The 12483-nt window shown below is 48.7% G+C and overlaps 1 protein-coding gene across 1 annotated transcript in view; it reads left to right on the plus strand.

Annotated features, from left to right (window-relative positions):
- TGM7 (transglutaminase 7) overlaps positions 1-11724 on the plus strand; it is a 15395-nt gene extending 3671 nt beyond the window's left edge. The window contains exons 4-13 of the mRNA XM_040257615.1: positions 306-424; positions 2322-2450; positions 2530-2707; positions 5062-5200; positions 6440-6543; positions 6974-7216; positions 7689-8015; positions 8700-8860; positions 10943-11076; positions 11337-11724. Of these exons, the coding sequence (XP_040113549.1) occupies positions 306-424; positions 2322-2450; positions 2530-2707; positions 5062-5200; positions 6440-6543; positions 6974-7216; positions 7689-8015; positions 8700-8860; positions 10943-11076; positions 11337-11496 (1694 nt within the window). The 3' untranslated portion in view covers positions 11497-11724. The remainder of the gene's footprint in view (positions 1-305; positions 425-2321; positions 2451-2529; positions 2708-5061; positions 5201-6439; positions 6544-6973; positions 7217-7688; positions 8016-8699; positions 8861-10942; positions 11077-11336) is intronic.
- Positions 11725-12483: the final 759 nt, after the last annotated feature.

Here is a 12483-nt window from a genome sequence, read left to right on the forward strand (position 1 = left end):
TCTCAGTAGTGGGAAGGGGTGAACTTCACTGTCCTCTTTCCGTCATCCATATTTTCCAAATTTCTATGACTAGCTGGCTGCTTTTAAAACCAAGAGAAGATAATCTTTTTCTAAAGTGTAGCTTATATCGCTGGCCTCTAGAAAAGCACATAGACTTTTAAGGAGCCCAGTCTCAATGTCTATTGCCATCAACCCATTGCTTCTCTGATTATCCAGGAAGATACTGTCGTTACTGTTTTTTAATTTTATTACTGTTTATTTTTTGGTTCGGGGCTTTGTCCCCTCTGCTACTGTTATCTGCTCAGAGGACGACGTCTACCTGCCAAGTGAAACGCTGCTGCAGGAGTATATCATGATGGACTATGGCTTTGTTTACAAGGGTCATGAAAGATTCATCACCCCCTGGCCCTGGAACTACGGGCAGGTAACCCTGTCAGCTGAAGTGGGCCTTAGACAACTCTGTTAGCTCATGAAGTAATAGAAGTCAGGGTGTGTAGTGCTGGAGTGAGAGGTGCAAGGAAGGAAGGGGAAATGCTTTTTCTTCTCAGTTTTTAATATTTTGTATGAAAAACTTAAAGCATAATGCAAGTAGACAGGCTACTCTAATGAACCTCCAAGAACCTCTTACCTTCAACAGTGATCAATTTATGGTGAATCTTGTTTCATCTGTATCAAGGATTTACAAACTATAGCCTGTGGCCCACTGCCTGTTTTTGCATGGCCCAAGAGGTTAGAATGGTTTTCATACTTTTCAAACTGCCAAAAAATAAGAATTAAAAAAAAAAAACAACACAGTCATCCTTCAGTATTTTCAGGGCATTGGTTTCAGGATGCCTCCACAGATACCAGAAACAAGCATGCTCAAGGCCCTTATATAAAATGGCATAGTATAATATTTGCATATAACCTATGCACAACTTCGCATATACTTATAACTCATCTCTAGATACTTATAATACCTAAAACAATGTAAATGCTATGTAAATAGCTCCTGGAATTGTGTAGCAAGTTCAAGTTTTGCTTTTTTGGAATTTTCCAGAATTTTTTTCCCCTAATATTTTTGATTCTATTGGTTGAATCCATGGATGTGGAACCCACTGATACAGAGGGCTGACTGTATTTTGTGATGTGCAAATTATATGAAGTTCAAACTTCGGTGTCTAATAATACCCTTTTATTGGAACACAGGCATGCTCATTCATTGAGATACCATCTGTAGTTACTTTCACGCCACAGTGGCAGAATTGCGTGTGGAGACTGAGACCCTATGGCCTGCAAAGGCTAAAATAGTTATTATTTGGTCCTTTACAGAAAAACTGCTGATCCCTGGTGTATTCTCCCCCATTCCTCCTACCTCATCACTGAATCTTTTGGAAGCAAATTACCACATCATTTAGTTCACTAATACTTCCAACTATAGTTCTAAAAGATGATGCCTCTCTGAAAAATTAAACCACAATCCATTATTGTAATTGAAATAATGAACGCAGTTCTTTAATAACACCAATTATCCAGTTAGAGTACACAGCAGGGGATCACTGACTCTGAGCAACTTTTCTACTCTCCACCTCCAGCCATGGCTAGGATAGTTTCTCTCCGCCTCCCACTACCATCTCAGCCCTGTCCACACACCCTGGGAGGTAAGAGTGGGGTGGGGGCAGGAAACAGGGATCCTTGCTGAGGAAGATCAGTTTCCTGTTCCCTAACAATCTGTATAATTTTTTGAAACTTGGAAAACCACCAGGGCATTTGATAGCCAAAAGGCTTAGGATGCATGTACAAATATATGTTGTATGTCCTGAGTCTACACTGTCTTCTGTGCCCACACCATCAATGCTGAACTCTCTCCCCGACTTCAAGGCTCTCCATGCTCTTCTCACTCCTCACATGCCTAGCCTTATATTTCTCTATCGGATCGTTTCCTAACCCCACAAGTCCTCCAGAAAGAAAATCTCTGAGCCTCTGTCTCTGGTACCCATTGCACCCAAAGACCTCCAGTGAACACCCCTACCTAGAGCTCTTCCTGTCTACTTAGTCTTTCCAAACCCACTGGCTCCAATAGTCTTCTCCTTTCAGTTGACTCTCTCTCTAAATTCCATTTGTATTTTCCATCAGAAACACACAGGTCAGTTCTTCAAATCCTGAATCTGACACATTCCCTCCTTGACTTATAAGCTCCTTGAAGGCAGGGCCTGGTCTGATATTTACCACCTACCCCCACCACATAAACACCATCCCTAAAAGTCAGTGCTACCGAGTTGACTTCAGAATTCTAGGCGTTTTTATTCTTCTCTTTGTTCTTCTGTGACTTCCCTGGCAAGTTTGAAGAGGACATCATAGATATCTGCTTTGAGATTCTGAACAAGAGCCTGTACTTCTTAAAGAACCCGTCCAAAGACTACTCGCAGCGGAACGACGTGGTGTACATCTGCAGGGTGGTGAGCGCCATGGTAAGACCGGAAGCTTCCCCGGCTTCACCCCAGCATCCCCAGCTCGGGCGCTACGGAAACTCATGTCTGTCCTCTTTAGATCAACAGCAACGACGACAGCGGCGTGCTGCAGGGGAACTGGGGAGAGGACTACTCCCGGGGGGTCAGCCCCCTGGAGTGGACGGGCAGCGTGGCCATCCTGCGGCAGTGGGCGGCCAGGGGCGGGCAGCCTGTGAAGTACGGGCAGTGCTGGGTCTTTGCAGCTGTGATGTGTACGGGTGAGTGAGGAGGGCGGGGTGGGAATGCAGACTCGCTTATTGACTCTTTTTTTTTTTTTTAATTTTTATTTTTACTTTAGTTTACTTTACAATACTGTATTGTTTTTGCCATACATTGACATGAATCTGCCATGGGTGTTGACTCTTTATGATAACCCTCTGAGGTCGGGCTGGGATTGTCTCTACTTCACCTCAGTTAATTGTGGCTTGTCTACAGCCCCACGGCTAAGGAGTCGTGGACATTCAGCTCTTAAACAGCACACTTGCTAGTCTCAGGGAATCCTGCAATATCCAGTGAAGGGCTGACCTGCTGCAATCACTCCACAGACTCCTTGACGGAGCAGTTAGACTATCAGAATGGTCACCTGGATAGAGGAGCTTCTGGTCCCAAAGTGGAGGCAAAAGTGGCTTCTTTCTGCCACCAGCTCAGGCTCCTCAGCTCAAGATGAGCCTGGGGTCAGGGGCAAGTTGGGGTAAGCTTGAGATGCCAGCAGATGATCTGGGAAAACCTCTTCTCACCTGTAGGCAGAGCTGCTGGCTCCCAAACACCACTGAGAGATTCTTGAGGCGTTATAATTAAGAGATTTACTACTTTATTAACTACCCTTAAGGAGCATCCATGTTTTATACATTTATCAGTTACTTATAATTTAGTCCCTGGTTATCAATCATATTACCTGTGGATATGAGGGAAAGATGGAAAGCACTGTGGTGCCTGTTTATCCTCCCTCAAGAGGCAGGAGTACCTGGTACAGTGCTGCCTGTTCCACTCGAGAAATGTTTACTGAACCGATATGTTGACTCTGAGTTGGAGAATGAGGGAGCACAGAATGGGAAGGGCAGAGACGGGGGCCAAAGTTCTAGACTTTTATGAGAAGGGCAACACAGCTTCGCAGTTATGTACAGGTGCTGCAGACAGTAGAGAGGTTTAAATGTGAGTGCTGAAATCAAGTGACCTCATTGTGCTCATTTGTTTTCACTGGAAAATGCTCAGCACAGTGGCTGCAATTAGTACAGCCAGATTTGCCTTAGGCTGGGATGTCCCTGATCAGGCAGGAGTTAAGGAGGAGGGCTTAGGCCTTTAGACTCTGTGAAGAGAGGGAGAAGGTCTGGATCTGCATCTTTGCTCCACGTCTGGGCCTCTCTACTGCCAGGCCCTAGAATCTACAGCCTTTGCATGAGGGGAGAGCTGCTTCCGCTGTTACCTCTGGCCACTCACAGCCCTGGTCTGACTCTCACCCCTGCCAAAGATTTGTGAAAAGCCCAGGAGCTGTGCTGGGAGCGGACAGGTGATTGCAGACCGGTGGCATCCTTTGGGGCACTTGAATGAACTGAAACAAAAAGACTGGCCAATCTTAATAGTCCTCTTACATTTCAAAGCATTGACATCCCCACAGCAGCCTCAATGGGCACCATTTGCTCCTAAGAAGTATCGTTCAGTCACTAAATTATGTCTGACTCTTCGTGACTCCATGTACTGCATCATGCCAGGCTCCTTAGGGGTGGGATAAACCTCTCTCTAAACTCCTCACCTTGCCCGTAGAGGTGGGGGCCTGGGTTTCAAAGGTCACATCTGGCTCTTGGCTTAATTTCTTCTGCCCCTGATAGGTGTGTCTGGTGGCGGCAGTAGGAATGGGTTGCTATTTCCTTCACCAGGATGATGGTATACTGTCTGCTTTGTGTGATTCCTAAGAAGCCACAAGAGGGTGCTGTTGTCTTATCGAAGATGGTCATTCCCTCACTGTCCATGCAAGATTCCCTTTGTCGCTGATGTCTTCTGCGTGTCTCTATAAATCTATCCTGCTCTTCTATCCATACTCTGATTTCTTTCTTACCTGCTTCAAACTCTTTCATTTGAATTGAGTTACAGATCCAGAATTTCAAAACTGAAAATCATCTGGTCCAACTCCATTTTGTTACATATAAGCTAAGGACTGTCTACTTAAGGTCACACTGGCTTCTCTTCTGAACACAGCACAGGTCTCATTTTTTTTTTTTTCTTTTCTTTCAAATTATCAAATGCTTAGGTTCTCTGTTTTTGGTTTGGAAAGCTGCTGAATGGGAAAAGCCCTCAATGATCAATTGGGTTGTTGTTAATTGTTTTAAGTGACCCTCAAGTGATTTCTTTCTCCTGGTGGAATGGAAACCATGGATAGGACAGGTAGGCCGAAAGGATTCTGGGCCTAGGTGCGGTGCTCTGAGGATAAAGGAGGTATAACCTGCAAGGAGGTTTAACCTGTAAGCACTTTGGCTTTTTTCTCTTCTCCAGCTTAAAAGTGAGAAAGTATGTACGTGAGACCAGTGATTCTGCTTGAAATGGATTTGGTAATTCCCCATGCGTTTTCTCTCTTTAGTAATGAGATGCTTAGGTGTTCCAACACGTGTTGTTTCCAATTTCCGTTCTGCACACAACTCGGATGCAAACTTGACGATCGACACCTACTATGACCAACATGCAGAGATGCTGCCAACTCAGAAGCGAGACAAAATATGGTAAGGGGCACTGTCTCCTGCAGATCTCTGCTCTGTTCCAGGTAGGGCAGGAAAATTCTGATGCTTTCTGACGTGATGCTTTCTGGCCTTAAGGAAATACTGCCCCATACATTGTTGCCAGTCCTCAGCCAGAAAGCTGTTCTGGCTAATCAGATCATCACATCAAGCTCATTTCAGACATAGAGACTATGAGTTAATGTACTCTGAGGTTGGCAACCAAATGAACAGATTGTGAGCCCTCTGAATACTGACCTCATCTTACTCTTCCTTCATTGAGCCTTTCTGTCTGTCTGCATATTTCTCTGTTTCTCTCTCAGGGCAAAGCCAGGACTAGCTGTCTCTGCATACTTACTCTGGTCTCTCTCGACCTCTCCTCTCCCTGCCCGACTCTCCCTCCTGGCTGGCATCTGTGTGTGTCTCTGTGTGTCCCCTTATTTTTGGATCTCTCGTTGCTTCCCCTGGTTCCTTTCTCCTCTCTTCTACCCCAAATCTGATTTCCTGTTTTTGCTTTTCCAGCCAGTTTCCAGGTAAGACCTTTGAATTGTATGAGAATTAGCTGCTGTCCCTAGCACTCCCTCCCTCTCTGAGCTCCTCGAGGGCTGAAACTTCTCTGGCTCAAGAGCAGTAGTTTATCTGGGGAGGACATACAGTTGTGTAGAATTCTGTCTGTGAACACACAGCCTGAATCTAATCATGAGGAAACATCAGGCGAGTCCAAAATGAGGCCCACTCTGATAAAAATCAATCAAGACTATGTTCAAAATGCCAATGTGATAAAAACAGAGCCTGTGGAACTCTTCCAGTTCAAAGGACACAAAAGGTATTGCCCAACTAAATGCAATGTGTGATCCTGCACTGGGTGGAAAAAAAGTGCCATAAAGGACATAATCAGGTCAACTGACAACACTGAAAAATAGACAATAAGGTAGATAAAGTATAAATATTGAATGTGTGAAGTTGAGAACTGTATAAGACTATGTAAAGGAAGATCCCTATTCTAGGAAATCTCCATCTGAAAGAAAACCAGTGCTAAAGCAAATGGAGCAAAATGCTAACAATAGATGAACTGGGTATATGGGTGGTGTTTATCCTAGTCTTGCAACTTTACTGTAAGCTTGAAATTACTTCCAAATGTAAACAACATAGAAGAAACAATGATATAAAACCCTCAGTGTAGGGTCTGATACCTGGCAAATCCTCTGAAAATGTGAGCCCTTTTCTCCTTACTGCCTTCTGCAGGAATTTCCATGTCTGGAATGAGTGCTGGATGATCCGGAAAGACCTCCCTCCAGGATACAACGGGTGGCAGGTTCTGGACCCCACTCCCCAGCAAACCAGCAGCGGTGAGTGAAGACCACTGTGGAAGGGCCTGGGCTCTGTGGAGAGGCCAAAGTGACTGAACCCGTGAGCAGGAGGCCAAAAGGGAGCGATGCCTGTCCCACTTCGTCCACTTTTCAAAGTCGTAGCAGAGACAACTTCGGGTCAGGGGTCTAACTTTGCCATTGACAGCTGGGTGGGCCACTGAGTCACTGGACCTTTCAGTCATTTGCTCCCCTGTAAAGGAGGGAAGATGAGGATGATGCTTCCCAGGGTGGCTGTGAGCATCAGCTGAATTCGTGGGAACTGGAGAGTACCCTGTGGAGGAGGCTCATTGATGCCACTGCCTCTCCCCATCCCACCTCCCTCTTTTGCCTCCCACGGCCACAACCTACTGGCCCTAGCCCACCTGTCAGCAGCCGAGTTAGTGGTCCACCACTCCTGTTCCCTGCCCAGGGCTGTTTCGCTGTGGCCCTGCCTCCGTGAAGGCCATCAGGGAAGGGGAGATCCACCTGCCTTACGATACCCCATTTGTGTATGCCGAGGTGAACGCTGATGAAGTCGTTTGGCTACTGAAGGATGGCCAGGCCCAGGAAATCCTGGCCCATAACACCAGTTCCATTGGGAAGGAAATCAGCACCAAGATGGTAGGGTCAGACCAGCGCCAGAACATCACCAGCTCCTACAAGTACCCAGAAGGTGCCTGGGACCCCAGGGTTTTCAGGGAGGGGGGCAGCTGTAACCTCCTTTGCTTGCCTGGCAAGGGGTTTGAAGATGACTCTCATGTGTGAACCATCACCACCTAACCCAACCACCTCCTCCTCAAAAGACAACTAAGAACAGCATCCAGTGCTTATATTCAGGAGCTCATTTAACCCCAATTTTTGGCAACTCTGTGAGGCAGGGAGATATCCCTGGGCTGTATGTGACAGAGCCCTGCACCAAGAGGTGAAAGGACCATGATGGGGCGAGGGTTTGAGCCCAGCAGCCAGCAATACCCATCCCCGTGTTCTCAGCTGTGAGGCTGTATCATCTCTTTCAGCAGCTCTTCTTGGGGTTGGGGCTCTGGGAGGGGGTCTGGGAGTTTCTGGGAGCCTTGTTTCCCCAAGAATGTCATTGTTCCTCTTGAATCCTCCCCACTGATATCTTTCCTGGCTCTCCTTTCTGTCAGGATCCCCTGAGGAGCGATCGGTGTTTATGAAGGCCTCCCAGAAGATGCTGGGTGTACGGAGGACCTCTTCACCCTTCCTAGATCTGTTGGGGTCTGGGGGCGCTGTGGGCCAGCCGGCACAGCTGCAGCTTCACCTGACCAGGAAGCCTGCGTGGGGCCAGGACCTGCTGCTGAAGCTGCATGCCCGGAGGGTGGCAGACAGAGCCCACCCCCAGGGGCCCATTCACCTGGTGGTGGACTTCTGTGCACAGACTCTGCTGCACAACGGTGGTACCCGGAAGCCCCTCTGGAGACAGAAAGTGCACTTGACCCTGGACTTTGGGGAGGGTGAGTATGAGGCAGACCTGGAAAGGCATCTACAGGGAAGGGAGCTTTGGGCCATGGACAAGTCACCCCCAGTACACACAGACACACACACACTCACACACAGACACACACACTCACACACACACACACTCTCACACACACACACTCACACACACACTCAGACACACTCACACACACACTCACTCACACACACACTCACACACACTCAGACACACACACACAGACACACACACTCACACTCACACACACTCACACACACACTCACACACACACACTCACACACACACACAAACTCTCACACACACTCCCACACACACTCCCACACACTCACACACACACACTCTCACACACACACACACTCACACACACACATACACACACACTCACACACACATACACACACACTCACACACACACACACACTCACTCTCACATACATCGGGCAGTGAAGCTGCTGTTGACACAAGGTTGAATGCTAGGTACTATACCTCTGATGCTGCCACCAGGGAAACACAGCAGTGACCTCGGGGGGCTGGGGTGTAGGGTAAACACTATCTCTCTCTTTCTCACACACACACACACATGTAGATGCACACTCATTCTCTCTCACACACATACACATTTTCACTCTCTTTCTTTCTGAGACCCATTCCTGGACTCAAAATGCATTTTGTCTGTGCTTAGATATACAGTGGCCGCTCTCGCTACCTTACAACAATTACAGAAACAAGCTGACGGATGAAAAGCTGATCCGTGTGTCTGGCATCGCCAAAGTGGAGGAGACAGGGAGGTCCATGCTGGTTTTAAAAGATATCTCCCTGGAGCCTCCCCACTTATCTATTGAGGTAAGGCATCTGGACAGAGCAGGGGCTGGGGGCCCCTCTGACTCAGTCAACCCAGGGGCTGGGGGTACAGCAGCTAACAAGACACAGCCCCTGCCCTGGACACTGAACGGATGAGTAGAGTGCAGTATGGTGTGGCCTCTGTGCTCCGTGCAAATGGCAGGCTTCCCAGAGGAGGTGACATTTTATGGAGGATGCACAGGAAGACACTCTAGAGAAGAATGCATCTTAAGGCAAAGACACAAGAAAGGCAGTGTCTGGAAGACGGAGGAGAGGAGACACTTTTGAGAGGGACTCAGGCCAAATTCCTTGTCACCTGATAAGACAGGGGTGACAAGGAAGAGGGAAACAAGTGAAAGGTGAGCCTCACATCTTCAGTTCAGAGGCCTGAGGGGCTGGCGAGGCCATTGCACAGGGAATGAATACAGGTGGAGGAAGGGTCAGTGGGAGGAGGGTGGGGACGATGCCCAGCTCCTGTTACTAGGGTTTTCCTTCCTCTGAAGCCTCCTTCCCCCACGCTCCCCTCTTACCTGAAACACTCGCCCACTGCCTAATCCTCACCTGCCTGTGCACCTGGAGGATTTGTCAGCAGCACTCTCCACCCCGATGGGAATGAGAACTGAGTGGCTCCACGTCATAAACCATCTGGGCACCTGGCAGTTTTCTCCTGGGCTGTGAGGTCATCAGGCAGTCTCCCACGGGGGAGGTCGGCGGGGGGAGCAGTGGGCAGAATCACAAGAGCATACGTAAGCCTGGGGCTGAGATGAGGTCCTGCCCACCACACAGAGCCCTGGTTACAGCAGGACCCACTGCAAACACATCAGATGCCAACTAGGCTATTAATTGGTCCCCGTTGGTAAGAAGGAGATTCCCAGGTGGCTCAGTGTTAAAGAACCTGCCTGCCAGTGCAGGAGACGGAGGAGCCGCAGGTTCACGTCCGGGTCGGGAAGGTCTAGAGCAGGAACTGGCAACCCACTCCAGCATTCTTGCTTAGAAAATTCCATGGACCGAGGAACCTGGCAGTCTACAGTCCATGGGGCTGCAAAGAATTGGGTGTGACTGAGCATATTGCTAAGGAAGCATGGAATGATTTGTATGACTCTGCTGGATACCAAAGCTATTTTGATCTTGTTCAACTCTGGCACACTCACTAGAGTACAAAGGACTCGTTTCTTTTCTGTTGAGTTCCAGGGGAGCCACAATGGGTTCCTTTTCTGTGATTCTCTGATTGAGCCGGAACACGCTCCCAGTAGGATCTGGGTGGTCGAGTCATTTCCATTCAACACTTGTTTACCAGATAGCCATCATATGGCTGGCAGTGTGCTAGGCAGTGGGGCTCAAGAAGTGAGTAGGATGGCACCCCTGCCTCCCACTCACAGACTAAGGCCATGACCGCCCTGTGACACAGCCCTGACAGGTGATGCATGGAGCGCACCTGAGGAAACTCAGAGTGGGTCTGCTGATGTACGTGGAGACAGAGCAGAGTGGGAGAAAGACGTTGGCTGGGTCTGGGACACCTGGGTCAGGTCTGGGCTCTGCCATTAACATTTCTTGGGACCTTGGCCTCAGAATGACATCATTGGTGGCATATGGATGGCACGCATGACACCACTTCCTTATCCCATGCCTGTGTCAGACATTACTAATCAATCACAACTCTCTCACTGACTCTGGATTGTTCTCCAGATCCTTTTTTTTTTTTTTTGTAAATTTATTTATTTTTTAATTGAAGGATAATCTTAAGATCCTTTTTAACACAGCATTCCTATCAGTCACAACTAACACATTGGGGCTGGCACTTAAGTTGAAATCTAACTGCCATCCTGAGCTAGATGATGGGGAGGGAATAGATTTCAACTTGGTGCCAATTCCCCACTGGCGGTGGCTTCCAGAAGTACTGTGAGCTTATAAGACAGGCCAGGGTACGTGATAACCACGAATACCCTGGGCTTCTGTTCTCTCCCTTGCGGCATCTTAACCCCTAAATAAGCAGTCCCTGGTGGTCAACAGATGGATGGAGTTTGCTGAACCGAGTGCAGGAATGAGGCCACGACCCCACGATATCCTTGTTTTCTCTCCACACAGGTGTCTGAGAGGGCTGAGGTGGGCAAGGCACTGAGAGTCCACATCTCACTCACCAACACCCTCTCGGTGGCTCTGAGTCACTGCACAATGGTGCTGGAGGGCAGTGGCCTCATCAGTGGGCAGATATCAAATGAGTAAGTCCTGTGGCCACCCACCTGTCTCCTGCTGGTCTTTGATAAGGGGCGTCTCGTGGGCTCATAGGATGGGCTCATTAGACTCCTGGATGATGCCTCCTTGCCCCCACCTTCCCACCTTCCTCCAGAAAAGGTTGAGCTCCGTAGGTGGTGTGGGTGGGGTAGGGTGGGGTGGGAGGTGCTTACTGACCAAGAGCAGAATCCAGAACACTCACTCCAGCAGTTACTCCAGGCTCTAACAGGCCCTTTTTGACCTGCAGCCTTGGGACTCTGGTGGCCGGACACACTATCAAAATTCAAGTGGACCTCTACCCCATCAAAGCTGGACCCCGCCAGCTTCAAGTCCTCGTCAGCAGCAACGAGATCAAAGAGATCAAGGGATACAAGGACATCTTTGTTGCTGCAGCCAGGGCTCCTTGAGCCTCACGCTCACCTCCTCAGGCCCTCTAGTTGCCCAACTCCTTCCCTGCCCCACCTCCAGATGCCCTTTCAGCCCCCCTATCCACCCCTCAGGCCCACCTTGCTCTCTTCTCCACCTGGAGGTGTGTTGTATCTTTGTTCCTCTGCTGTCCTCTTCCTGGCCTACCTGGGGGCGAAGGGAAGCTCTGTGCATCTTGGGAAGAGACAATAAAAATACTTTATTTATCACCCGTGTTCTTTTTCTGTGCTAACAAGCTACTTACTGCTTATGGTCCTCTGTGGCTGGGCCCTTCCTGTCTTCTCTCTCCTCCTAGAAGGGCCCCGGCCACAAGAGAATGAACTGTGATTTCCTCTAAATTAGCCTTTCTGGAATGCTGGATCCCAGGTCTCTTCATTTAAATCATCTTAGCAAGTCCGCAAGCAGAGGCTGGAGGGACGTCCGGGGAAGGGGACCTGGGAGGATTCTGGGAGGACAGTGACTGCGGCACTGGGGGGACCAGGCAGAAGCTGCTGCTGGCCTGAGAGCCTGGGGACGGTGAGGCAGGGCCCACTCAGGGCGGTCCCAGGACGACTGGAAAGCACTTCGTAGAGGCTGCCCCCTAAACAGGCCCTCACATTCCCTGGCCCCGTATTTCCCCTTCTTAGGCCCTCACCCGCTCACTGTCCCGAATCTTTGCTTCCTGTTCCAAGTCACACTGATGCCCCTCAGCTTCTCCTCCTTCATTCATATGGCATATTTTTGTTATTTTAAGGATAGGGAGCCACTCTTTTGTATTTTGTTCCTGTAATTCTTCAGATCATGTGTGCTCATCTTAGCTAATTTGGAAAGAACAGAAAAGTGAAAAAGAAACAAAAGAAAAATCACTGATAGCTTCCCCATCCCAAAAGAAATCTCTGCCAACATTTGCCACATACCTTTCTGGTCTTTCCCCCCCATCACTGTGTCTCTGAAAGTTATCATTACATGTGTGTGTTAGTCGCTCAGTT

The sequence above is a fragment of the Oryx dammah genome, unplaced genomic scaffold (genome assembly GCF_014754425.2).
Source record: "Oryx dammah isolate SB20612 unplaced genomic scaffold, SCBI_Odam_1.1 HiC_scaffold_16, whole genome shotgun sequence".
NCBI classification, from domain to species: domain Eukaryota; kingdom Metazoa; phylum Chordata; class Mammalia; order Artiodactyla; family Bovidae; genus Oryx; species Oryx dammah.